At 53.0% G+C, this 27426-nt stretch overlaps 1 protein-coding gene across 3 annotated transcripts in view; it reads right to left on the minus strand.

The window, feature by feature from the left end:
• Nucleotides 1–26179, minus strand: part of SEZ6 (seizure related 6 homolog) — a 32368-nt gene extending 6189 nt beyond the window's left edge. For 2 of the 3 annotated variants that reach the window (XM_014582938.2, XM_014582935.2), the window contains exons 1-11: nucleotides 25502–26179; nucleotides 24170–24303; nucleotides 13160–13355; nucleotides 8096–8281; nucleotides 3666–3834; nucleotides 3364–3530; nucleotides 2036–2230; nucleotides 1686–1824; nucleotides 1392–1588; nucleotides 675–869; nucleotides 101–303 (exon numbers count right to left, since the gene is read on the minus strand). In XM_014582938.2, the coding sequence (XP_014438424.1) occupies nucleotides 101–303; nucleotides 675–869; nucleotides 1392–1588; nucleotides 1686–1824; nucleotides 2036–2230; nucleotides 3364–3530; nucleotides 3666–3834; nucleotides 8096–8281; nucleotides 13160–13355; nucleotides 24170–24303; nucleotides 25502–26096 (2376 nt within the window). In that variant the 5' untranslated portion in view covers nucleotides 26097–26179. The remainder of the gene's footprint in view (nucleotides 1–100; nucleotides 304–674; nucleotides 870–1391; nucleotides 1589–1685; nucleotides 1825–2035; nucleotides 2231–3363; nucleotides 3531–3665; nucleotides 3835–8095; nucleotides 8282–13159; nucleotides 13356–24169; nucleotides 24304–25501) is intronic. The other variant, XM_014582937.2, reaches the window with a different exon arrangement.
• Between the last annotated feature and the right edge of the window lie 1247 nt (nucleotides 26180–27426).

Below are 27426 nucleotides of genomic sequence, written 5' to 3' on the forward strand. Positions count from 1 at the left end.
GTTCCACTGCAAAGCAGGCGGAAGCCAGTGAGTGTGCCAGGCCCCTAACCTCCAGGACAGCGTCTATTTTCTCCCACCAGAGGCTTCCCCTCCTACCCATCTGACACTTACAGAGACATTTGGGGGCCCGGTCACTCCACTTGGGGCTGCCGGCCTGGCGGTCATGGCAGGTGAGAATGGCACTACCCGTCAGCACAAAACCCTGGTCACAAATATACTGTACGGTGGCCCCCACAGGAAATTTGAGGCTGGATATGAGGCGTCGGCTGTGCTCCACGTCCCCAGGGTCACGGCAGGAAGTCACTATAGGTGAGGGGGACAGAGGGAAGTAGCCCAGGGGGAATTCAGCACAGGCCAGTCTGCCTGGGTTGTTGCAGGCCAGCTAACATCTTCCTGTCTTCACCCCCTGTTTATCTGTTCCTTCCATTTTACCAGGAGTACCCTCATTTTTTTCCCCTTCCCATCCATTACAATCAACAAACACTAATTGACCATCTACCAGGAATGAAATACGTGGAATTCATGGCCAATAGCCCTAGGAAAAAGTACCGTCCCCATTTCACAGAGGAAGAAACGGAGGCTATGAGAGCTAGGGTACCAGCTAGTAACAGCTGGAGTCTGGTTCAGAATCCAGGAGAGGCTTGTGTCGGGCAGAGGAGAACAGGTACACTCACCCCTCTGGCATGAGGGCAGGTCTTCACTCCAGGTTAGGTCCCACTGGCACATGAGGACACTGGACCCTACCACCTGGTAGCCAGGGTAGCACTGGTAAGTGACCACAGTGCCATGTACCAGCTCAGGCTGCGACGGGCTCTTCCAGCCATTGGGGATCTCAGGCAGCTCTGGACACGTGTCATTGCGGGGCACCTCTGGGGGCACAGAAGCAGCAAGATGCAGGCCCTCGGCAGTGCCAGAAGGCTTGTACCAACCCCTCTCACCCTGCGGGTGCTCTGGATCCTGCAAGTTCATCCCATTCATCTCTGCTCAAGGAACTCTCCTCGCCTGTCCCTGACCTTGCTCTGCCTCCTAGATCCCATCTAGACCTTGGTTTTACTTCCATAAGCACCGGCCAATTCCTCGGACCTGAGAGCTGGGGCCACGTTCGGGGAGGGAAAGTGTCCTGTCTGTCACACACAGGAAGTGGAAACCATCTTCCCTCAGACCCCTGTTACTGCGAGGAAGTGCTTCCTGCTGTCTATCCAAATCTTTCCTGCTACAGCATTAGGCGTCCTTTCTTAGTGGGCCCACAGGGCAGATGGGGAGCATTTGGGATGGGACTAGCTTTCTTCAGGTGATGCCCAGGCTCTTCTAGCTCCCAGGCCTCTTAATCCTCTGGCCTGCAACTCACCGTGGTCAGGTTAGGACTCTGAGTGGGGCAGGGACAAGCTCACCAAAGAAGTGAATGACGAAGCCCTGCTGGTAGCCCAGCACCGAGGTCCCGGGGTCCGACTGGAACTGGATGGTGACATCAGCCATGGAGGTAAAGAGCTTGAAGTGGCCACGGGGCCCTGAGTACTGGCCAAGGACCCGGGCCGTCAGGTCGTCCCCATCATAGAAGGTAAGGACGTCCCCAGCGCCTATGCGCAGCCTGTGGAGGAGGACTGTCAGGGCAGGGTGGGCCTGCGGCCCAGACCCCAGGAGCCCAGACCCGGGGAGCTGGCTCTGCCTGACCCAGGGACACTCACACTCGGACATCCAGCATGATGCGCTTGTCTTCCTCCACGTGCACGCCCCAGATGCAGTCCTGCCCACGGCCATAGGGCTCTGGCCAGTTGGGGGAGAGCACCACGCCGGCCGAGTCTGTGATCTCCCCGCTGCACACGGCTGCAAGGCAGGGGAGGCCCGGGAGGCGCGTCCCCTCCGCGTTCCCCCCAGTGCCATGTCCTGGGGCTGCCACCTGCCCACAGGAGTGCCCACCCATTGCTGGGAGCCCTCACTTCCTCCTCAAGAGAAACCTGAATCACATATATCACAGGGCCCCCAGGGTCCCACCCTGTTGCTCTCCCGGCAGGCCCATTCACGGGTGCCTACTGACCTCGGCAGGCTGGCTCTGTCTCATTCCACTGGGGGTCATGGGGGTCGACACACTCGATGATGATGGAGCCCTGCTCCAGCGTGTAGCCAGGGTCACAGCTGAACTCGACAGTGGTGCCCACAGGGTAGGAGGGTGCGCTGCTGCTGAAGTTGCCATATTTGACAAAGGGCTCATAGCAGTGACCCTGCTGGAAGGCTATAAACCACAGGGCCCAGCTCAGCCTCAGCTGGGGTAAACATGGGCGTTGGGGAACAGGCACTCTCCTACTTTCCTCCCCAGGGCCTTTCTCTTCTTTTTTTTTTTTGGAGAGGTTTTTGCTATAGGGCACGTGTGCTCGCCAGACAGACAGAGAGAGACAGAGAGACAGAAAGCGAGAAATCACCCCCCAGAGAGGATGGTCACACCGCAATCCCTTCTCCTCCATTCTCCTCTCGGGATCTTGGGCACGCACGCACACGCGCCCGGCGTGAGTTCTAAGCCACCGGGTCCAGGACGCAAACTGCGGTCGACTACGTGGGAGTCCAGCGACATAGCCATTACGCTAACTGCTGGTTCCCGGGCCTTTCTCTTCTTGAGTGTGAATGTGTACCTGGGCTTGGAGCGAGGCAGGGGTGGCGGGAAGGACAGCTCAGAGCAGCCATCCTTATTGTGGGTAGGAGGCCGTCTTCACCATTTCCAGTGCCTCGTCTTGTGCTTAGTATGCAGAAAGTGCTCAATAAATTTGTATGTATGTGTGTGTGACTCAAGGACACATACATGCATGGATGGTTCTAGAATGGTAGTGTTGATCCCTGGAGGGTCGTGTGGCCATTCTTCCCTAAGGATTGGGCCCTTTTTTTTTTGGAGAGGTTTTTGCTATAGGGTGTGTGTGCTCGCCAGAAAGACAGAGAGAGAGACAGAAAGACAGAAAGCGAGAAATCACCCCCCAGGGGGAGATGGCCACGCCACAATCCCTTCTCCTCCATTCTCCTCTCAGGATCTTGGGCATGCATGTACACACGCCCAGCATGAGTTTAAGTCCCCGGGTCCAGGACTCAAACTGCGGTTGACTACATGGGAGTCCAGCGACATAGCCATTATGCTAATTGCTGGTCCCAAGGATTGGGGCCTGTTTTTGCTTTTTACAATCTGTGATATTCATTCTCTAGGACCAGAGGGCTTTGTTCCAGGCAAGGCTCTCTTCTAAAGATGGGGTGGAGATCCTGGATCAGAGGGAAGGAGCAGGGGCTGACTTGGCAGGAATGATGGAATGGAGGCAGAGGGGAAAGGTATGGGAGAAAGACCCTGGGCCCAAGTCCCCATCCCCAGGTAGGCCACGGCAGGCTCACCCTCATAGCGCAGGGCCATGCCTGCAGCTGCCCCGCTGCTATCAGTACTGAGCTCCACAAAGAAGTGCCGGCCAGAGCTGAGCAGGCCCTCGATGGGCAGGTACTCCACCTCATAGGAGTCGTACACGGGAGGGGCCTCCACATTGTCCCCATTGCGAATGATGAGCCTGGGCCAGGAGAGGAGCAATTCTCAGGCTGGTGGCTGCCCCAGGCAGGGAGGTATGACCCCACACCAGGGTACCAGCCCTCCAGCAGGGTATTACTAGGCTAGGTACTACCCTCCCACCAGGACAGTCCCTCACCTGTCATCATCCTCTGCGAGAGAAACCTTCTCAAAGTGTAGATGTAGTCGCTGGCCCTCAGGGGCCTCAAGCAGCCAGTGGCATGTGAGGTTGTTGCTGTAGTTCCCGGGGAAGCCCGGAGAGACAATGCGACCGGTGGTGGCATTGCGGATCACTCCCCCACAGGCAGCTGTGAGACGGGGACAGTACACAGGATGGGCCCGGACTGGACCCTGGCCAGCCTGACGCACCTTCCTCCCATCCAAGCGCCTACCCTCTGCTGCACAGGGCAGCCAGACCTTTGCCTCCCTGTCATCATGTTCCCTAAGGTCAGTCTTTTAGCCCTGTAACCCTGCAGCTTCAGGCAGTCTGGGCTCCAGGATCCTACCTTCTAACTATGCTCTGGGACTCTTTTTTTTTATTCTTTTTTTGGAGAGGTTTTTGCTATAGGGTGCGTGCACTCGCCAGACAGACAGAGAGGGACAGAGAGACAGAAAGTGAGAACTCAACCCCCCAGGGGGGATGGCCACGCCACAATCCCTTCTCCTCTATTTCTCCTCTCTGGATCTTGGGCACGCGCACACACGCCCCCGGCATGAGTTTAAGCCACCGGGTCCGGGACTTGCACCGCGGTTGACTACGTGGGAGTCCAGCGACATAGCCATTACACTAACTGCTGGTCCCTGGGACTCTTCATATGCAACTCTGCTGACTCCTCTAGGAAGCCTTCCCTGACTTCCTTCAGGTAGACTTTATCAAAGTTTTTCCTCTGGGCTCTAGTCCTCCTGGGTATATCTGCTACCCCTACCTCATGCCGCTTTCCTAAAACTAGTTATTTGTTTGCATATACCCCTAACCTAGGACCCCTGGTCTGCTCAAGCTAGACAGAGAGCTGGTGCTCAGTGTTGGTTGACTAAAATGAGTGAGGGGATGTAAAAAGAGGTGGGATTAGATAATCAGGTGTGAAAATGTCTCATGTACATGCTACCCATCCCCGAATCTCATGCCTCTAATAGACATTGCTAGCCATAGATGGCCTCGAGCTCTTTTACATTTTTCTCTCCCATGCAGGAGAGAGACAGAGACAGAGAGATAGGCAGTCCCCACAGGGTCTTCAACCACATCTGCCCTCAGCTCTAGCCAGGCCCAGATCAACCCTGAGTGTTGAGGGAGGTCTTTAGACATGAACCTGGAACTTTCCCACGTGAGTCGGCCTTTCAGAGCCCAGCGTAATGGTTGCACCGTTGTCCGGCCACCAACCCTTACACACTTTCTGAAGCAGCCGTCCAGGCATCGCCGCCACAATCGTTCCTGGGCTGACGACTTAGGGTCTTTCCAGTGCCAGCCTTTCTGGCCTGGGGCTGTCCTGTCCTGTGCCCGTCAGTGAAGATTGCTGAATTTCTTGGCCACGAGTTCCCAGCAGTTAAGTGGGGCCAGAGAAGGGGCCTCAGGCAAGAGGAGCATGATGGGTTCCAGGCAGTGCTTTCCTTTCCTGGGCACATAGCTCTGGCCATGCCTGGCTCTCAGAGAAGGCTACCAGAACCAACACACAGTCCCTTTGTTTCCAGAGGCTCAAAGCCACAGAATGCTAACCTCATAAACTTCCTGGGGGGTTGCCGTGAGTTTCTTCTATGCTTCTTTGCAGAGAGAGCAGATCTACCTTCAGCTTGGTGTCAGAATGCAATTGTCTCGTTCTTTGCTTAAAATTGCTCAGTGGACTGGAGGCCAGCAGGTGGCATGGTGGTTAAGGGCGCTGGACTCCCACATGACCAACCGTGATTCGAGTCCTGGACCTGGTGGCTTGCTTTCTCACTTTTCCTTTCTCTCTCTCTCTCTTAATCTGTTCAAAAAAAATAAATAAGTAAAATAAAACAATTCTTTTTCTTTTTTTGGAGAGGTTTTGCTATAGGGCATGTGCGCTTGCCAGAACGACAGAGAGACAGAAATTGAGAAATCACCCCCTAGTGGAGATGGCCACACCACAATACCTTCTCCTTTATTCTCCTCTTGGGATCTTGAGCATGCACGCACACACACCTGGTGTGAGTTTAAGCCACAGGGTCCGGGACTCAAACCATGGTCAGCTACATGGGAGTCCAGTGACATAGCCATTACACCAACTGCTGGTCCTGATAAAATATTTCTTTAAAAAAAAAAGAAAATTGTTCAGTGAGGCAGGCAAGTGGCGTGGTGGTTGAGACGCTGGACTCCCACATGGCCGACGATGGTATGAGTTCTGGGCCTGGTGGCTTGCTTTCTCACTTCTCCTTTCTCTCTCTCTCTCTCTGGTCAAGTTAAAAAATAATAATGATAAATAAAATTAAATAAAAACAATTCTTTTTTTAAAATTGCTCAGAGGCTCCCTATTATCCTCAGGATAGGGTTCAAGTTCAAAATGGCGTTCCAGCCCTTATGACTCTGAGCCTCTCTAGACTCAGCATCAGCCCCTTCTCCATATCTCCTCTCTTCCAGGCCCACCTTGCTACATCCTCACTATCTTTTTTTTTTTTTTTAAAGAGAGATTTTTGCTATAGGGTGTGTGCGCTTGCCAGAGAGACAGAGAGAAAGCAAGAAATCACCCCCTGGGGGGATGGTCACACCGCAATCCCTTCTCCTCCATTCTCCTCTTGGAATTTTCGGCACATCCACACATGCACCCGGCATGAGTTTGAAGCCACTGGGTCTGAGACTGGAACTGCAGTCAACTACATGGGAGTCCAGTGACGTAATAACCTCACTATCTTTTTTTTTTTTTTTTTAAGAAATGTTTTACTTGGACCAGCGGTTGGCATAATGGCTATGTCCCTGGACTCTCACGTAGTCGACTGTGGTTGAGTCCAGGACCCAGTAGCTTAAACTCACGCCGGGTGCGTGTGTGTGCCCAAGATGCCAAGAGGAGAATGGACGAGAAGGGATTGTGGCGTGGCCATCCCCCCGGGGGGTGATTTCTCACTTTCTATCTCTCTGTCTCTCTCTCTCTCTCTGGTGAGCACATGCGCCCTATAGCAAAAACGTCTCAAAAAAAAAAAGAATTGTTTTATTTAACTTTATTTTAATTTGACTAGAGAGGAACAGAGAGAGAGAAAGAGAGAGAGAAAGTGAGAAAGAAAACCACCAGGCCTGGGACTCGAACCGTGGTTGCCCATGTGGGAGTCCAGTGCCCTTAACCACCATGCCACCTGCTGGCTCCTCCTCACTATCTTATGCCTTCATTTGCTATTCTAGGTATCCACCCTACTTCTCCAACGTTTCAGTAATCCTTCCATGCCGTCCCCACAGGAAGCCCTCCTGGCCCACTCCTTCATTTCAGAACAGCTGTCCCTTGGGTTTGCACAACACTCTGAGTTCACCCAATTGCAGCATTCTCTGCACGGAGCTGCTTGTCAGTCTTCCTACTAGGCAGAGAACACATCTGTTTGCAAAAGCCAAGCTGGGGGCGGCAGTGGTGCAATAGTAACGTGATTGGACCCACATGGAAAGGTTCTGGGTTTGTATCCTGGGCCCTCTATGAGCACATATGCACATGATTATGCTGATACGTGGGGTGGGTTGCAGCCTGAAGACCCGGTGGAGGTGCCTGTCTCTCTCTCTCTCTCTCTCTCTCTCTCTCTCTCTCTCATGGTAGGGAAACACAATTAAACAAAACACAAAGCTCAAGGTCCCTCCCTTGAAAAGAAAAAAGATCATGTGGTCTCTCTTAACTACAAACGAGACATCTCATTCTCCTCCAGCCAGCAAGTGTCCGTCCATTGGGAGGAGTCGCAGACCTGATCACCCAGGGCCAGAACCTGGGAGGCCTTCACTAAAAAAACTTCCCTTTGGAACTCCTTCCCCTCTCTCCATTTCCCAAGTCACTAAGTTCAAACTCTCCGGCCTGGCTGGCCTCCAGCCTTCAATCACCTGGGAGGCTCTCCTGAGAAGCAGTTTTGAACTCCCTCCTCTCAGAAACTTCAATGGCTTCCCATCCCATGTTCTGGCTGACATTCTAGCTCCCTCTCCTCAGCCAAACCATGCTGTCTGTCTTCTGTGTCCCTGAACACCCTCACTTTCCTGCCCCGATGTCACTGCTCACGTTGTTCCCTCCATCTCCCCTAGGAAACTTCCTGAATACCCAGCTAGGAGTGACCACCCCTCCCCTCCCCTCTCTCTCTCTTCATTGGTATTTTTATGTCCTGCTCTGGGAACTGGTGACCCATGTTCTTTCTTCTTCCTCCTTTTCTGGAACTGGGAGCTCTTTGAGGGCTGAGTCCCTGTTTAACTCAGCTCTATATATGTGTGATGCCTTAATATAGTAGGTGCTCAATAAACGCAGGCAAGATGAATGCTGCGGAAGTGTGTGACCACATTCTGGCTTCCTTATGGAGGGCAAATAGAGAGATGGTAATAGCAAGGATGAGCCCCCTCCCTCAGTCCTCTGTCCTGCACTGAGCCCTTCCCCCTTGGCCACTCACCGATGCATACAGGCTCCTGAGAATCCCAGAAGGGCTGGGTGGCGTTGAGACAGGTAAGGAGCCTGGCACCCTTCAGCTGGTAGCCTGTGGTACAGTGGAAGCGGGCACTGCCTCCTGGGTGGAGGCTGGTGACGGTCACATCTCCATAAACTGGCCGTCGGGGAAAGTGGCAGCTGAGGAGATAGGCTGTAAAGAGAGAAAGGGTGTGGGCCAGCAGGTGGCATGGTGGTTAAGATGCTGGACTACCCATGGCCGGCCACAGTTCGAGTCCAGGACCTGGTGACTTGCTTTCTCACTTTCCCTTTCTCTCTCTCTGATCAAATATAAATAAATAAATAAATACAATTACATAATTCTCTTTTTTAAAAAAGAGAGAGATGGGGCGATACTGTATTGTTGGAGGGTGCTGAGCCATTGCCTAGGGCAGACCTGGGGGGGTTTGCTCCAATTTATCCCAACCTACCTAGAGGTGTCATTTGGAGCCAGAGGAAACATCAGGAGTTCCAAAAAAGACTGGTCCCCTCCCTATCAAGTGCTAATGATACTTCCAACAGCCTCGCTAGTTAGTGGAACAAGCGCGGGACTGGAAATGAGGAGGCTTGGGTTCTGTTCCAAGCGTCAGGTTACTTAACCTTCGTGTGTCTATTTCCTCATGTATTAGATGAGGTTCCCAATGCCGGCCCATCTGCAGGATTATTGTAAGAATGGATGGGATAGTATTTTATTCAGCTTGGTATCCCTGGCTGATAAGATATCTTCAAAAAGTGTTTATTGAATGAGTCATAGATGCGAAAGCACTTGAACTAGTGAAAAGCCTGTACTGATGTAAAGAGCTGATACTATTTTCCCTGTAAGGGACAAATATGAATCGCGGCAGGAAAGATTGAAGTCAGACAGTAAAAGCTCCTCCAGTATTCACTGGGAAATGTTCAAAAGCTCCATGGCAATGACTATGGACTTCTTTCAAAGGCTGGGGGCCGGGGTGGGGAGGCGGAGCATGTCTTCTTGGAAGTTGGGGGAGGGACAAGTTGCCCTGGGAAACCTGGTAGCTTTTTGGAAGTGTCATACCAGGTATAACCATACGGTGGCAGCAAATCCTATAAAACAAATCGGCAAATCCCAAGGCGGGGGAGGGGGGCAAACTGGGATGGTAACTAAAGATGAGGATCCTGGCATGGTTCTGAGAGGTGGAAGGAGGCCTAGGGGCGGGAAGGTCCAGGAGACGGGCTGAAGGAAGGTCTGGATGTTAGGGAGGGCCTAACAACCGTCCAGGTGGTACGAGGGATGACTTTCTAGACTGAGGAACTGAGTCTGGAGATACGGGAGGAAAACCCTTGCTGATGGTACTAGGCTAATAAGAAAAGAGGCCCAGGCAGCAGCTCTGCTGGTCTCTATGGGCCTTTATTTATTTATTTATTTTTATCATAATCTTGTTTATATTACATTGAATCACATACAACTTCACAGCGTGTTACATTTCTTTTTCCAGAAGGAGTACCACTCGTATCAGTCAATACAGAGACATTAAAATCCCCATCATCATCATCCAATAGCTTTTCATTTTTTTCCCAGATGATTATTATTATTCCAATGATTTTTTTTAAACATTCAATCACTAGGTATCATTTTGCTTGTAAAAAGACTTTACCCAACATGAAATACTTCTCAGACCTGTCCAGTTGAGAATACTATACACGTCATCATCGACGGGTAATAAACCGTATCTGAATCTCTACAGGCCTTTGTGTGGATAGAAAAAGGGGCTATCTCTGGGCAGGCCAGGGTCCAGAAACTTAAGTTTTGTGACTTTCACCTGTCCTGGCCTTAGTTATGATTCTGTGAAAGTGGGAGATTGGTTCCTTCTCTTCCCTCTCTCACAGGGTTCGGGAAAGAGCAGTCCACCTAGTGGATGACTGATCGCAGGCAGTGGAGAGCAGACCTTAGGAGGGAGGTTCTGGAGTCAGACTGCTTGGGTTTGAATATAGGCTCCCCTACGTGCTGTGCCACCCTGGGCAAGTTACCTAACTTCTCTGTGCTTGAGTTCCATTTATTTATTTATTTATTTTTGGAGAGATTTTTGCTGGCATGCACTCGCCAGACAGAGACAGAGAGACAGAAAACAAGAAATCACTCCCCCAAGGAGAATGGCCACATTGCAATCCCTTCTCCTCCATTCTCTCAGAATCTTGGGCACGCACACACACACGCCCGACGTGAGTTTTAAGCCACCGAGTCCGGTACTCGAACCATCGACTACATGGGAGTCCAGCGACATAGCCATTACGCTAACTGCTGGTCCCCTTTAGTTCCTTTTTTACCCACCCACTTAGAGTAGTGGAGGTAAAGTGAGAGGTACGCGTGTGCCTGGAACAGAACACGGAGCTACCGTGCCAGCCTCGGACGCTGTAACCCTGGTAAACAACAGCACCTCTCATCTGTACGCACCTTCCAGCTTCTAAAATGCCTTCACTCTCCTCTTCCTCCATGTCTACAATGTGCTCAGGAGGACGGATGGCAAGGTAGGGATAAGTGACGTGTTTTGAGATGAGGAAAACTGAGGTTCAGAGAGACTGTGTGCTAGGGCGGGAACGGGACGCTCTGGGCTCTCAAGCCCGCTTGCTTTCCATCTGCCTCCCTGCTTGCTTCCCCAGGTGAAGTAGAGGATGGGTTCAGGGGTCAGAGACAGCTGAGAGTAAGAGACAGTGCTGCCCCGGGCGGTTGTTCAGGGTGGCCGCTCATGGTGGCTTGGGGAAAGTTCTGAAGCCACGACTAGATGGGGAAGAGGCTGTGGGGCACTGTACCCCAAGTGCAGGGGGCAGAGGGGCGACACCCAAGGAGACCAGACGGTGAGCCAGGAGTCGGCTCAGCATGTACTCACATCTTCTTGAGTTCTAACACAGCTGTGGGGACAGAGGTCCCCCATTTTACAGATGAGGAAACTAGGTGGGGACTAGGTGAAGGCAGGGGGCTGAGGGCAGACTTCGAGTCCCCCAGACTCCATGGTGGGTGAAGTGCCACTTCCCGGGAGGAGCTTCCTCTTGTTGCCATGACAACCATCCCCGGGAGCCAGCACAGCTACAATCTGCCGAGTTATTTTCTCACTGGCGTCTGTGTCTGGGGCCAAGTCCAGTGCCAGGAACGCTCAAGATGGAGGATGGGGGCTCCTGTCAGGGCCCTCTGCCTCCTCACCCTGCCTGAGGCTGTGAGAGGGGTGTTGGAACATGGTCCTGCCATGAGGCCCCTGTGGGGACCCATCCTTGTCACCTGCACCGTCAGTTCCAGCATGGGCGTGGATATGTGGCCCCTCGCCTCCTCCCTGGCACCCTGTTTCCTCAGCCCACGGAGATGCTCGTGTGAGCACACGCTCCTCCTGTTCCCATCTCTGGGATCAGGGCTAATTACAGCCTATAATTAGGGGAATTACTCTCATTAAGGAAAGAGCTGATCATTGACAAAAAACAGGCTGGGGAGGAAGGGCTTCTGGGAGCCAAGAGGGAGGCAGGACTGGGCCAGCTCTCCCAGCCTCTCCTCCGGGTCTGCTCCCCCTTGCAGAGTCCCCACCTTTGTCTGGCCCACAGAGAGGAGATCCGGAGTTTTGTGCAAAGACATTTGCAGTAAGAGAAAAGGTTACTGTGGCGTGAAATTGTGCTGGCTGCCAGGAGGATTGATGAGCCATTAGGGAGGCTGGCCCGGCCACCTACACGCTCACCCTTGCCTCAGCTGGCCCCAAGCCCCTGTGCAAGCCCTGCCCACCACCGGGTGCTCTCTCTGCTGCCATGCCAGACTGCTCTTCTAGTTTGGGCGGAGAGGCCAAGACTCTGTGCGTCCTCCTTAGGCGGGGTTCCAAGCATCTCCACCTCCACAGGGCCAGCCCTCCAGCCCAGCTGTGGCCCCCTGCAGGGCTGCAGGAGTGCTCCATGTACAAGACAGTTCTGTAACTGTTCACACCAATTATTTCCCTATTAGCACTCCCAGTCTGCACTGGTTAACCTGTGCAAAGAATCAAGCTGCCCGTGCCCAGGGACGGCAGGGGCAGGAGGGATGTGGATGGGAAAGCAACAGAGTCTCAAAGGCCCCTTTCCTCCCTCCCCGCCCTGCCAGCAATTGAACACTAGTTTCCTTAATGGAGCAGATGCTATGCACATGACAGTCACCATTTTAAGCCTAACCATGACTGTGTGGGATAGGTGTTCTGGTCTCATAGCAGAGAAGAGGGGTCAGAGAGGTCAAATGACCGGTTTGTGGTCAAAGCCAGTGAGCAGGAGAGTCAAACACAGATCTGGCCATCGCCCAGGTCTGTGATTTTCCATGATATTATGCCATTCCCCCTCTTTCCAGAGGTGTTCTGAGCAGACTGGGGCACAAGCCAGGCAGAGGCAGGCCAGGCTAGCAGATAAAGAGCTCCAGATGGTCGTTGTCAACCCCAAGACCTTCACGCTCTTATATTTGGGGAGAGGGCCTTTATTGGTATTGCCTAACTGTCTGCCTCCTCTGAGATTCTGAGCTTGCCAAGGGCAAGGACCTTAAATGGTCTGTCTTGTTATCACCAGTCCAGTATAAACATAAAAAAGGAGGTGCCTAGGGGCCAGCAGGTGGTGTGGTAGTTAAGCCACCCAGATCCCACATGGCCGATGGGCGGTTTGAGTCCCAGACATGGTATCTTGAAAAACATGCTGGGTGCGTGTATGTGTATGCCCAAAATCCAGAGAGGAGAATGGAGAAGGGACTGTGGTGTGGCCATGGCCCCTGGGGGGCGGGGGTGCTTTCTTACTTTTTCTCTGCCTCTGGCAGTCACAGGTGTCCTATAACATACAAAAAACCCCAAAAAATGCAGGTACCCAGAAAGGTTTACTGAATGAATGAGCGAGTAATTGTGGGCATACCTGATCAAGGCCGACTGCATGGTGGTGAGCAGAGGAGGGTGGGTCCTGAAGCTGTCACATGAGTGCCACTTATTTCCAGTTGTGCAGAGCTTAACCGGGCAGCTATTCTGTAACTAGTCCTTCCCTGTCCCCTACCACCACACCCCCACCAGGAGGGAGGTCACAACTGCCCAGATTGTACCTTGATAGTGGAAATGGAAGGTGCCAGGCCCAGCAGGTGGCGGGAGGCTCTGGAACCTGAGGGCTGCTTGGTGAGTGGGGCTGCGGATGACCTGGCCCCGCAGCAGGAAAGACTGGTTGGCTAGGGGCACTGGGTCAGGCCCCCCGAGGCCCTCCACAGTCACAGTTTCCCCCTCCTGGAGGCTGATGTTCTGGACCTGCAGGTGGAGCAGAAAACAAGCACAATAGCTGAGAGACAGTAAACGCTTCACAGTCACATGGGGACTAAGAGCAGGACTGGGATTTATTAGAACATCTCTGTGTCTGTGGAGTTTTTCAAATATGCAGCTGCTTCCTGCCCTTTCCCCTTGCTGGGTTCAGTTTTCTCACCTGGGAAGTGTAGAGGTGGGTAGGTATCTTGAATCGGATGGTGCCTGAGGGCCTGGCCAGCAGTGCGAGGTCTTAAGCATCAGACCCCGGGCCCAGCATCCCCTGGACACCCCCTGCTTGATGCCATAGGCTCCCACACCCAGCTGGCCTCCTCCGGAGCCACGCTTCTCCCTCCCTAACTAGCATCTCCCTGGCGAAGATCTCAGGGAACAATCTTGCTCTCTGCCTGGGTACCAGAGTCAGGAATTGGCATCTTGCCTCCTCCTCATACTCTACTTCCAATCCGTCATTCAGTCCTGTCAATCGAACCTCGAATCTGTTCCCGACTCTCCATCCCACCGCCACGTCCCCAGCTCATCATGGTTATTGCTCACCTCCATCACCGCAGCAGTCTCCTGGCCGGCCTCCCTGCCTGCGGGGCTTCACCCACTCCTCCCTCCACATCGATGTTTCGGAACGGCAGCCAGCTAATAGTCCCACACCTGTTGCTGGGCCTGCTGCTTCCTTGTTTAAATCTCCTGGTGGCTCCCACTGCCCCAGTGAGTCCACGAAGCTGTAATATCTTAACTCCTCACTTGGCCTCTGGCCCTGCCCGGTGCGGCCCCTGCCAACCACTCAGTTTGGCCTTTACCGTCCCCTCCACGCTTCGGCCATGATTCCACTCCCTCTTCTTGGCCCTCTCCCTCTGATCCTTTCTTCTGGCTCTCACAAGCCTCTGTGCCACCACTCTGATTTTTAGGCCCTCGATCCTTGAAGCATCCTTCTGGGCTCCATGCTGCCACTCAGCCATAAAAGGATTGCATGATGACAGACCCTGCCTCGGGGGATGTGGCCGTGTGGCTTGGTAGGCACACTGGATTGGGAGCCCAGAGATCTGGGACCTCATCCAAACCATGTGACATTGGATAAGTATACTAACTATATGAACTTCAGTTTTCTATTCTATAAAAAGGGTAGTGTAGGGGCAGACAGGTGGTGTGGAGGTTAAAGTGCTGGATCTCACATGGCTAGTCTGTGTGGTTTGAGCCCTGGACCCGGTAGCTTGAAAACGACACCAGGTGTATGCATTCCTAGAATCCCTAGGGGAGAATGGAGGAGAGGGGATTGCCATGTGGCCATCCCCCGGGGGGATGATTTCTCACTCTTTCTCTCTGGCAAATACATACACCCTATAGCAAAAATTTAAAAAGAAGAAAAAAATTAGGGGGAAAAAAAGGATAATATAGATCTTTGCTATGCAAATATGGTCCCTGGGCAGCAGCCTCAGCATCTTCAGGGAGCTTACAAGAAATGCAGTCTTAGGACCAACAGATGGTGTAATGGTTACATGGCTGGACTCCCACGTAGTTGACCGCAACTCAAGGCCTAGACCTGGTGGCTTAAAACTCACTCCGGGCACGTGTGTGTGCATGCCCAAAATCCTAAGAGGAGCATGGATGAGGAAGGACTGCATGGCCATCCCCCAGGGGGGTGATTTCTCTCTTTCTGTCTTTCTCTGTCTCTCTGGCAAGCGCATGTGACCTATAACAAAAATCCCTCAAAAAAAAAAAAAAAAAAAAGAAAGAAAAGAAAATGAAAGAAAAAAAATAAAGTCTCAGAGTCCATCTCAAATTTACTCATGCTCTGCCTTTTTTTTTGCTTTTGCCGTGGGGTGTATACACTCACCAGAGAGAGGCAGTGAGAGGGAAAGTGAGAAATCCCCCCAGAGGGGATGGCCATGCTATAATCCCTTGTCCTCCATTCTCCTCCTGGGACTTTGGGCACACACGCACACGTGCCTGGCATGATTTTCAAGCTACCAGGTCTGGGCTTATACCACAGTCAGCCATGTGAGAGTTCAGCAAAGCCACCTGCTGGCCCTTTCATGCTCTGCCTTTTGACAACATCCAGTTCAAAAACACTGATCTTTGTGGTCTCTGAGATTTCTACACAACTGTTGCTTTATTTTTTAGAAAATAATTATTTATTAAATTGTATTTATTCATTCATTTATTTTTAATTTGAGATACAGAGAGAGAGAGAGAGAGGGGAAATGAGAAAGCAAACCACCAGACCTGGGACTCGTACCGTGGTCACCCATGTGAGAGTGTCCAGCACTTTAACCACCACGGCACCTGCTGGTCCCCTACTCTGTTGCTTTAAATCAGGGCTCTTAAGGGCTAATCACCTGGGCTGGTCAGGTGGCATTTGTAAGTGACCAAACCCTTCTCAATCTTTTTTTTAAAAAAAACATTTATTTATTTATTTAACAATTCATTTGTTGTGATTTTCAAACTGCTGGGTCAAGGACTAAAACCCATGGTAGTCCATGTGGGAATCCAGCACCTCAACCACCACCCGCTGGCCCCACCCCTCCCAATCTTATCTCCTAGATATTCCAGTTGGTTCCTTCTCCCTATCCTTTCATCCTCTCTCCCTGTGACCACCTCCTTTCCCTTGTTTCTCACCCAAGAATGGGCTGGGCTTCTGATCATCTGTCCCATCCCTCCCATCCTCAGCTCATCTCCCAGGCCCTGGCTGCCTCCGATCAGATCATCTCTCCTACCTGAACCTGCTGGCAACTTCCGATTGCCCACAGGACCAGGTTCAAACTTCCCAGCTCACAGCTGGCTCCAGCAGCCTTGCCAGTTCATTTACTGTACTGCAGCTGCAGGGTACCCTCCCTTCAGTCTCTCTGGGCACCTGCATACGGGACTCCACACAGGGAATGCCTCCCTTCCTCCTCTCCTGGTGCAACTGGCCATCCTCGCCGATCTCAGGGCCACCATCCTCTGCCTCCCAGGCCAGGCCAGCCAATCCTTCTGCTTTAGGCTCTCCCCACCTGTCCTCTCCCCATCTCTCTAGTAAAGCCTGGGGTAGCATTTTGAGTCACAACATCTTCGTTGGCCAGTCTCAATAAAGACGTGTGGAGAGCATGAGTACCTGGAGCTGGAGGTACGTTCCTCACCAGAGTCCTGAGAGCTGACGAGCACAGAGGCAGCTGAGCCCAGCCAGGTTCAAGGAGTTGGCCACTACCAGCCTCTGGGTCCCTCGGACTGTGGGTGCTGAGAAGAGATGTGTCCTGGGGACTCCAGCTGAGAAGGGAGGCCTCCCCACCCCTATCTGAGAGGAAAGACCTAGTGGGTCTTCAGGGCTGAAGACAGGACTCAAGGCAGGTGCTGGGGCAGAAGCTCCTCTCTATGAGAAGTTCCCTGCCCAGGCACATGTGGGTGGAGTCTGCCTGACCATCTGCTGAGGACACTCCTTAGGGAATTCCTGCAGCAGGCAGAGGCTGGATGAGGTCCCTTCAAACTTGGAGATTCTCTGATTCTAGAGTTGGGAAAACAAGACTCACACACGTGGAATCTGTAATTATGGAGAGATGCCAGGCAGCATGTAATTCTGCCTTAAGTGGCACTGGATGCGTGCAGCAGCAATTCTCAAGGGGAGAGGGGAGGCTGGGAGGCCCAGGGAAAGCTCATGGGGCAGGTAGGTTTTAGAGTGCCTTGAAGAGGGCAGCGCTAGGAGGAGGGAGGCGAGGGAGGACCTTCACTGCAGGGAAATGACTACGCAAGCTAAGGCAGAGAAGTAGGGAGACCAGTCTATCAATAGCGTTTTCTTCCCTGTGCTCCATAGACCTCTAGCTTGGCCTCTAGCGTCCTGCTCCTGACCTGGTTTGTAGCAGCAGTAACAACAGTCCTGTCCACAGAGCACCCCCAGCGTGCCAAGCCTCATACTAGGTGCTCTGTATATCTTATTTCATCCTCACCACAATTCTAGAAGATAGGTGATAAAATCCTCTTATGTAAACAGGTTCAGAGAGGGTAAGGAATTGGCAAAAGGTCACACAGGTGTGAAGAAGCAGGGTCTTGCCTTGCTGGAGGCAAAAGCAAAAGCAGCTCCCTCCCCTTCCAACCTCTCAGGGGTTTCATCTGCAGAAATAGACTGGGCATCTTTATTCCGGGCTCCACGTCTCTCAGGTTTGACAGGGAGGTGGATCTTGGCCTGGTCTGTTTTTTTTTTTTAAGAATTATTTTATTCAGGGGCCAGCAAGTGATATGGTGGTTAAGGGTGCTGGGCTCCCACATGGCCAACCACGGTTCAAGTCCTAGAGCTGGTGGCTTGCTTTCTCGCTTTCCCTCTCTCTTGTTCTTGCTCTCGCTCTCGCTCTTGCTCTGTCCCTCTCTGGTCCAAGTGAAGTAAATAAATAAAGTTAAATAAAATAATTTTTAAAAAGGAATTATTTTATTCAATTTTATTTATTATTATTTTCTTTTTTTAAGAGAGATTTTTGCTGTAGGGTGTGTGCACTCTCCAGAGAGACAGACAGAAAGCGAGAAATCACCCACCAGTGGGGATAGCCACACCAAAATCTTCTCTTTCATTCTCCTCTCAGGATTTTGGGCATGTACACACACGTGCCCGGTGTGTTTTAAGCCGTCATCCAGGACTCAAACCACAATCGACTATGTGGGAGCCCAGCGACATAACCATTACACCATCTGCTGGTCCCATTTATTATTTTTTAAAAATTTGACCAGAGAGAGACAGAGAAAGAGAAGTTAAGAAAGCAAGCCACCAGGTCCAGGATTCAAACTGCTGTCAGCCATGTCCAGTACCTTAACCCCCACACCACCTGCTGGCCCCTGGTCTGGCATTTTCAGGTGGTTGGGATCTGAGTTCCCACCAACTAACCTTCTTGCTAGCAGCATGTGAAGCTGGAGAAACTGGGAACTGAGACATCTGGCCCCCTCTGGTCTGGGGAAGGCACAGCCCCCCAAGTTGGTTGGGCTGCAGTCCAGCCTGGTGGTGTGGGCTGCAATGGGAGCACGAAATGAGTCATCTCATCTAGAAGGCTCCCTGTTCTGTCTGTGCAGTGCTGGCCCCTTGGGTTTCAAGCACCCACTTGTGGGCCTGCTGCAGTGGCTGGAATGTAATTTGTCACTTGTTTGAGGGCCAGGCTGACAGGGGCCAGATAGGGCTTGGTGTCAGACAAGGGAGGGTGATGAAGTCTTGATGCAATTTGCAGGCGTCTGAAGAGCATGGGAGACAGATTGAAATGTCAGGTCTGCTCATGGGCCAGTCTTCCCACACCCCTAGCCAGTGACAGGAGGGGACCTGGGGGCCAGACAGGGGAGAGACAGAAGCTGAGGGAGCTGAGGATAATTCCCACAGGATCCTGAGCTGTTTAACACCGCCCTGCTTCCAGCAGACCATGGGGTCAGATCAAGAGAGTACTGCCACCTCGAAGGGGGCTGGCTCCCTCCTCGATGGGAGAATTCAAATTGCCTCCGGCCAGCCCCCAGACCACCAGCCTTGTCTGGTTCCCCACAGAAGCTGCTGTCAAGCCTCCAGCACACGCTTTAATGGAGAGATGACAACACGGTTTTTGTGCACATTTGCACCGGCACATCCGCTATAGGCAGGCAGGGTTCAAGGTGACTCTTGTGTACAATCCCCGACCCCCAGCACCTGAGCACCCCCCCAGGGCTGGCCACCGCTCCGCTAGACTCTTGGTCACTGTTGCCCATGTGTGTACTCTGACACGGCTCACCTGCATGCATAGGGTCCTCTCAACACATATCCTGGCATGTGTGTCCTTGCACATATGTGCTCACTCACATGTGCTCCCTCATGCTAAAAGGCTAATCACACCTTTACCCCACAAGGCCCTTCATGGTTTTCAAAGCTCGTTCTCACCCATTATCCTCAGCTCGCACAAAACCTCAGTACCAGAGGCAGTGCATGTGTGTTTACCTCCACTCTATAGACAAGGAAACCTTGTAATCAGTGAAGGGGAGGGCCCCTCTGGTCACAGAGAGCCCAAGGCAAAAGCAGGACTCCCACTTCCGGTCCACTGCCGTCTCCATGGCCAGCCACGGCCCCTCCCAGAGCAGGAGAATCCCAGGTGGGTGTCCTACAGGATCAGGCAGGTGGGCTGAGAAAGGCGACGGGCAGGGCCCAGACAGCACCTGTCTCTGTTTGGTCTCGTGCCACACCCAGGCCAATCTCCTGGACCAGGGGAAGAACAGGGGCTCTGGAGTCCTAGGATCGGATCCTCGCTCCGTCACTGATTAGTGAGGGTCCTGGGCAAGTTCACCTGTAAATGGGGACAATATGCCCACCTCGTGAGGCTGTAAGGACTCAGTAAGATCCTGTCTGTGAGGGCTCAGCACAGAGGGCCATGGCATGCGCGGTCCTCTTTATTTTTTCTGGGGAGATCTGGGAAATCTTTGCATCTGCCGTGGAGACAGCTGGCTGTGGACTCACCTCATCTTCAGGTCCTCCAGGGCTCTCCCCCCGCGGCCTTCTGCCTGCCCTAGGCTGTTACCAGGAAGCAGGACACAGGGCCAAGGGCCTGAGCTGCCATTCAGGGGGCTTCCTGAACCCGGAGAAGGAGCCACACCCAAGGAACTGGCTGGGAGGGTCCTTGTGCATCACCGGCTTCAATCTCCATTTACAGAGAAGGAAACTGAGGCCCAGAGAAGGCCAGGGGCTTAGTTAGGTCCCTGGGAGGTGGGCTGCAGGGCCCCAACTGGAACCTCAGTCCTACACGATAGCCTCTGTGCCTCCTGAACTGGCACTTGTCCATAAAACACGGGGCAAGGTGTGTTTCAGGGATGGGAAGAGGGGTATAAACCCACAGTGCCAGACCTGCCTGCACTCGTTACCCACTCCAGATGGATGTCTATGGAGCCAGGGAATTAGAAGTTGCTCAGAAATCCCACCCTGCTCACCTGTCATACAGTCATGGTGCCCACAGCAGGCCTGGTCCTGACCTGGCTTAGAAGGGCAGGGTGTTCTGGCTATCAGACCGACATCTGGCCTGGCACAGGCGAGCTGTGTGCCAGGGGGGGCCACCTGGGGCATGAGGGCAGGGACCGTGGGCAGCTGTGCCCAGGCTCCAGATGGTACAGGGAGCAGCCAAGCCAAGATGAAGGCTGGCACTGGGAAAGTCCTTCGATGCCAAGTGCAGTGAGAGGCAGGCACCAGGCCCAGAAAGGCCTCCGGCCCTTGGGCAGGGGTGCTGGCTGCCTAGAGAGGATTGGGACTCACGGGCCATGGGGCTCATGCCCACCTACCCTAAAGGGACCTCTCTAGACTTTTCAAGAAAGAGCCTTGCCAATGCCTGATCCCAGTTGGCACAGGCAAGCCTCCTCAGATCATGGAGGCCCTGGCCTGGCCTCTTCCTGCTGGTGGTGCAGACTCTCAGCCTCAAAGGGCACAGAGAGATACAGCACATGACGACAGGTGAGAGGCAGTGGGTGATGCAGGTTATGAGGGGCTGTGGGCCAAGCCCCCGAGAGCATGGCCTCTAGGGATTTTGGTACCTCTGAGGCTGCTCTTCAAAAAAAGGGAATTGGGAGGGCCATGCCGGGGCCCTAGACTTCAGCAAGGGCAGCAGACGCATGGCAACTGGCTGACCTGCTCAGGGTGTGACTGTCGGTTTTCAACATAGTCCTCTCCTCCGGCCACAGTAGTGTGGTGCTTGAGGTGGCTGGATCCCACAGGGCCTCCTGCATGACTGAGTCCCAGACCTGACCTGGCTGCATGGAGAATATGCCAGGCATATGTGTACGTGCCCAAATTCCCTAGAGAAGAATAGAGAAGATTGTGTAGCCATCCCCCCTCAGGGGCTTCCTAACTTTCTCTCTCTGGGGAGAGCATGTAGCCTATAACAAAAAATAAAAACAAAAAAAGAGATAGCTCTCTTTCCCATCACTCCTGCCAACCCTCTGCCCAGACTCTATCCCACCTACCCACCCTGAGTGATCAAGGTAACTTCAGAGAGGAGCTCATAGGGGTTTATCCATGATGGGGAGAAGTCCCAGTCAGCCCCTTCTCCCCAAGCCTGAGGAGCGATGAGCAGCATTCCACGCCTTTCAGCTGCCCCCATGCCTAGTGTGGCCTGACCCAACTGCCAGCCTGGCAGGAGGGCACTGCTCTGGGCCAAGCCTCTGGCAGGAGCGTCATCCAGAAGCCCTTCCCTTTGCCTTCTGCTCCGATGCAACAAAGTCACCTTTCCAAAACTGCCAGTGCAGCCTTCAAGGGCCAGGTCTGCCACACCCACTGCAGCCCAGCTCAGGCTTGGCTCCTGGCTTCTTACCCCACAGGCCTCAAAGCAGGTGCTGTCCACTCCAGGGCGCCTTCCCTGATGCCCAGGCTGGTGGGGTGTGCTTGGCGTGGAATTCCCCAGCCATGGGCTCTCCACCCCACCAGCACTGAGCATTCTGTGGTCATCGTTTGTGACTTCTGTCTCCCCTGCCACCCGTGCAGCCTACGGCCCAGTGCCCAGCACAGAGCCTGGCACCGTTTGTTTATGGAACAAATCCACTCGTCGAAAACGATCAACTAATGACTGAGTGAGCTTAGGCAATTCCCTTTCCTTGCCTGGGCCTCGGCTTTCCCAACTAGCGGGCATCGGTCTGCAGTATCAGGAAATCTTCAGGACCCCAGTGGCCTGCGTGGTGTGGCCAGAGACCTGGGTGGGAGTGGAGTCGCCAGAGCAGACTCTGGAGGGAGAAGAGCCTTAAATCCTGTCTCAGTCCTGGATGACTATTTCTTGTCCCTCCACCAAACTGGGTGCTGCCCCGGGTCTGCTGTCTCCATTACCCTGTGGTCTCAGCTCCGTCTCAGGACACCAGGGCCAGCGGGCTACCCAAGGACTCTGTCTCCGAGGAGCTGAGGTTGGAGGGCGGACCAGCATCTGGCACATTCCCTGACAGCACTCCAGGGCTGTGGCAGGTCTTCGGCTCGGGGTTGCCTGGTAACAGCTTTTACATTTTGATGAAAAAAAATGTGGCAGCACCAGACAACACAGGGCTTGCGTGGGGGTGGACACTGTGTGTGGCGGGAGTGGGGGGCAGTTGTGCCTGGAGGACGAGCGGAGCCAGCGTTCTACCCCATTGCGGAGGCACCAGGGCCAGGACTAACCTGGCCCAGTGGGCTGCAGTGGGGGGAGTAGGCTTGGGGGACAGTTGGAGCCAGCCCAGGCCTGCAGGGGGGCACCCAGCCTGGCATCTGCCCCCTCCCACCCCCTTTCCCACACCTGCAGCTGGCGCCTTCTACCCGGTGAGCCACAGCCGGTGCCACCTCTCATTAGGTGATGATTTTACATTAATTACCTTAATTAAGCGGCGCTGAGTGCTAATGGCTTTTGAAAGGGGGGGGGTCCACCTCTCATTAGGTGATGATTTTACATTAATTACCTTAATTAAGCGGCGCTGAGTGCTAATGGCTTGAGAGAGGGGGTGGCTGTTCCTAATCACCCTCCCAGTCGGCCCAGAGTGAGGGACACAGGGCTTGGCAGAGCAGGAGCAAATGGTTGCTGAAAGGAGGGGAGGGGCCTGGCAGGGGTAAGAGAGGGTCCCCCGTCCACGGGGCTTGGCTCAGAGATGTGGACCCCTGGCATCTCCAGGACAGAGGTAACCGGCTCGGGGCCCAGAGCAGGGGCGTGCAGGAGTTGGGATGGATGGGGAGCAGGCAGTGCGCCCAGCTCCCAGACGCCTCCTCTGCCCCCTTCCCCATGGCTCCTCAGTTCCCTGTCTGATTCCTTCAACTGGGTTGAATGCCTTTCCTCCCCACTCCTGGTCAGTCCCCAAGATCTAGGTCAAATGTCACCTCATTCCTTCCTTCCTCATTCCTTCAGTCAGTCCATACAGTACCCATTCTGGGCCTGGACTAAGGGGAGCCTCAAGCTCACAGTCCTGCTGGGGAGGGGGTGGCCTAACGGACTGGATTGCTTGATGCAGAGTGATAAGAGCTCAGATGGGGTGCCCCAGGCTTTGGGGATCAGGAGAGAACAGACAGAGAAAGTGATGGCAGAGTTGACTCCTAAAGGAGGGGATGGTGGGATGACTCTTTCAGGCTGAGGGGCCAACATGTGCAGTTGGGGCTTGTGGGGAAAGAAGGCTGGGCCCATTCCGTCAGCCGCAAGCTGTTTAGGGCAAAGGCAGGGGAAAGCAAAGGAGGAAGGCTAGTGACGGACCCAGAGGGACCCTGATGGGCAGATGGGGAAGGATCACGGAGAAGGACTGCTGTGGAGGTTTGAACACCAAGTAAATGATGAGATGGCCCAGGGAGGCTGGGGGCAGGGAGCTGGGACTGAAGGTCTGACTCCTCCACCCTCTGATGGCACGGCCATGTCTGCCTCCCCCACCCCTGCATCCCACGAGCCAGTACAGGGCCTGGCCCAGGGGAGCTGTTCTGGGAGTATTTGTTAAAGTAATGAATGAGTTAACAGATGAACAAATGAGGCTCCATGGCTCTCTGGGGCCTAACCGGGCAGCTCTGTGATCTCTCTGCACGGCTGCATAGATTCAGACGCAGACTTCACACTCACTGAGGCCCTTGTCCTTCTAGGGCTAGAGACCTCTTCTCAGGCTCTCCTGAGCCTCTGGTCAAACCGCAGGGGAGGAGAATGGGTACTCCTGCCCCTCCTGGAGCCCCTTGACTAAGGCATTACCGAGTGGAAGCAGTAACTCTCTCCATCCCTGGTCTCAGGACAGAATCCAACAATGCTTTAGGCCCATCTCCCAGTCTGAGCCCTAGGCTTCGCCCTCAATCGGTACCCCATCACCCCCAATCCCTCTTCCCTTCATAGCAAGCCCCATTCTAGCAAAAGCTATCCCAGTTCTGCCCAGGCCAGACGCAGGTCACTCACCTTGATTTCTACACCGTAGCCAGGGTAGACCGAGATGTAGTAGAAACAGTCCAAGCCAACCTCAGGGGGTGAATTGAGGGCTTTGGGGGAGTCCAGAAAGCCCTCTGGGCCTGAGAAATTCCAACTGCAAGGACCTGGGAGGCAGGAGACACAAGGTTCAGCCCAGTTCTGGTGAAAGTGAGTCTAGCTAAGGCGGAACCGTGTGTGTATGTGTGTGTATGTTTGTGTGTCTGTGTATGGGAGTGTGTGTGTCTGTGGGTGTGTGTGTGTATGGTGAAGCCTACCTCTTGAGATGTCTAGTCCCTTGTTTTCTTTCTTTCTTTTCTTTTTTTTTGGAGAGGTTTTTGCTATAGGATAGATGCGCTCACCAGAAAGACAGAGAGACAGAAAGCAAGAAATCACCCCCCAGGGGGATGGCCATGCTGTAATCTTTTTTCCTCTGTTCTCCTCTCAGGATCTGGGGCACGCACACATACACCCTGGCATGAGTTTAAGCTGCCGGATTGGGGACTCGAACCGTGGTTGACTACGTGGGAATCCAACAACATAACCATTACGTCATCTGTTGGTTCCATAGATGTCTAGTCCCTTGTTAAAAGAAAGGACCCACCTTTAATTGAGCTCTCTCTCTCTCTCTCTCTCTCTCTCTCTATCTATCTATATATATATATTTGCATTCTTATCTGAGTTCTCACAATGAATCGATGAAGTAGATTTTTTTTTTTTTGGAGAGGTTTTGCTATAGGGTGTGTGCGCTCGCCAGACAGAGAGAGACAGAGAGACAGAAAGTGAGAAATCACCCCCTCGGGGGATGGCCATCCCTTCTCCTCCATTCTCCCCTTGGGATCCTAAGGACATGCACCCGGCGTGAGTTTAAGCAATCCGGTCCAGGACTTGAACCACAGTCGATTATATGGGAGTTTAGCAACATAGCCATTGCACTAACTGCTGGTCCCAGAGGTAGATTTTCTTATAGCCATTTTACAGAGGAGGCTCAGAGGGGTTAAATGAAATGCCTAGTCAGAAGAATCAGGATTTGAACATGATTTGATAAATATATACCTGCCATTATAATGAAGCTCAAAGGTTTTATTTTACTAATGAGGAAAAAAGCCAGAGAAAGGAAGTGACTTACTCAAAGTCACTCCACTAATTGAAGAACTGAGATAAGAACCTGGGTCTGTCTGGTTCCAGTCCACGAGCCTCCTGCAGGCTGGTCCCTGGTGCCAAAGGGCAGGGCAGGCTGGCTCAGTGTCAGAGACAGAGGCATTTTAGGGCCCTGCAGCTCCCACCACCCCCATTTCCAGATCTGCTAGCCATTAGGCAGCTCACCTGGTGACTGGACCGTGGTGATAGTGGTGGTGATGATGGTGGTGGTGGTGGTGGTCTCCTCATCGTCCCCTGAAGCCGTGGAGGTGGCAATAGTCCCCTCAATCCCGAGCCCTGTGGTCTGGGACATGATCTCCGGAGCCCATGGCCTGCCCATGTCTCCTGGACCCTCTTGGGTTGGAGTCCACGTTCTGCCGGGGGGTGTAGTACTGGGCCTCTCGCCTGGTCCGAGGGTGGGCACTGCCATGCTGGGCCCTGGAGGTAGGGGAGCTGTGATACGAAGCACAGGGGTCTCTGATTCCAAGCTCCAAGGTCCCTCCCTGGACTGGGGCAGAGTGGGTGCTGCAGCCATGGCCGGAGTCGGGCTGGTAAAGACAGGGCGGTTGTCCTGGTTGGCCAGGCGGGGAAGGGGACTCGGTGTGAAAGGTGCAGGTGGGTCAGGCTGGAAGGGCAGCGCTGGCCTCAGCTCCTCCTCCCGCCTCTCCAGCCCCTCCTGTAGGAATTCCTCGAGCAGTGGGTGGTGGTTGAGCAGTTTCAGGGTGGGGGCCGTTGTGACGAAGTGGATGCCTCGTTCTGGTTGCTCAGGTGTGGGAGCCATTGTCAGCTCCCCCTCTGTTTCCTCGATGCTTGGGGCTTGCTCTTCCCCCACAGTTGGGGCCTCTGAGGAGAGTCCTGAAATAATAAGGGATGGTCAGAGATTCTTCCTTGTGCCAGCACCAGGCCCATCTCAGGCAGGAGGATATTCATCTTTCTTTTGACCAAGAGCCTTATGGAGTATACTCACTATTGAGAATCATGGCACTATAGGTTTTTAGAGCTGAAAGTGAGATGATATCACATAGTTCAAGGATGTCACATAAGATACCTTTTCTCTCCCAGCACCAGCAGCAGACATTACTAATTGAGCATTGCACTATTTCCCGCTGTCTTCAGATTCAACCTCAGAATCCTTCTCAGCACAACTCTCCAGGCAGCCATTCCAGATATCTCAGACTGACATGATAAATAAATATCTGCCATCCCTAATGTGGCTCAAAGGTTTTATTTTACTAATGAGGAAAAAGGCCAGAGAAAGGAAGTGACTTACTCAAAGTCACTCCACTAATCGAAGAACTGAGATGAGAACCTTAGCCAGAGTGTTGCCCCCCACCACAGTGACTTCTGGCAGAGATTATAGAGCATTCACGTTCATTTCCTGTTCTCAGTCAACCGGCAGGTGATGACCTGGGAAATGCCTTACATATTTGGGGTTTATTTTAAATTTCCTCATGGGTGCATGACTTCTTTGTTAGAGTCCCATGAGGCCCCATTTCTCTCACCTCTCATAAAATCATTTCTCTCATCCCCTCTCCTGTTGTTATGGTCTTTCTAGAGCAGTAATGTGAGCAGAGTTGGAAGAGCCAAGCACTGGAGCTAGGCAGATGTGGATTCAGATCTCAGATCCATCACTCTGGGACTGTGAGATCCTGGGCAAGCAACCTAAACTCTCTGACCTTTAGTTTTTGCCTCTATAAAATAGCCGTTTTTAAAAAAGTTTTCTTTATTATTATTTTTACAAATTTGATCAGAAAGAGGCAGAGGAGAGAGGGAAAGTGGGAAAGCAAGCCAGGTCTGAGACTCGAACCACAGTCAGCCATGTGGTAGTCCAGTACCTCGACCATCCCTCCACCTGCTGGCACCAAAATAGGGTTTCTTTTTTAGGGTTTCTTTTTTAGGATTTACTGAGATAACACTATTTCCCTCCCCAATTTGATACATCTTCTGGAATTCCATTTATCTTTCTTGTAACTCTAGCCAGTGTTCATTGAGGGCAGGATCTAAAACAGGGGTAAAATGGCATCTGGCATGCTATCTACACGCCCCTATCCATGGCAGTTGTTGCTAATCAATTTAAATAATTTCTTCCTGGGGGCTGGCAGGTGGCATGG

Source organism: Tupaia chinensis, unplaced genomic scaffold (assembly GCF_000334495.1).
Source record: "Tupaia chinensis unplaced genomic scaffold, TupChi_1.0 Scaffold143921_1, whole genome shotgun sequence".
Classification (NCBI taxonomy): Eukaryota; Metazoa; Chordata; class Mammalia; order Scandentia; family Tupaiidae; genus Tupaia; species Tupaia belangeri.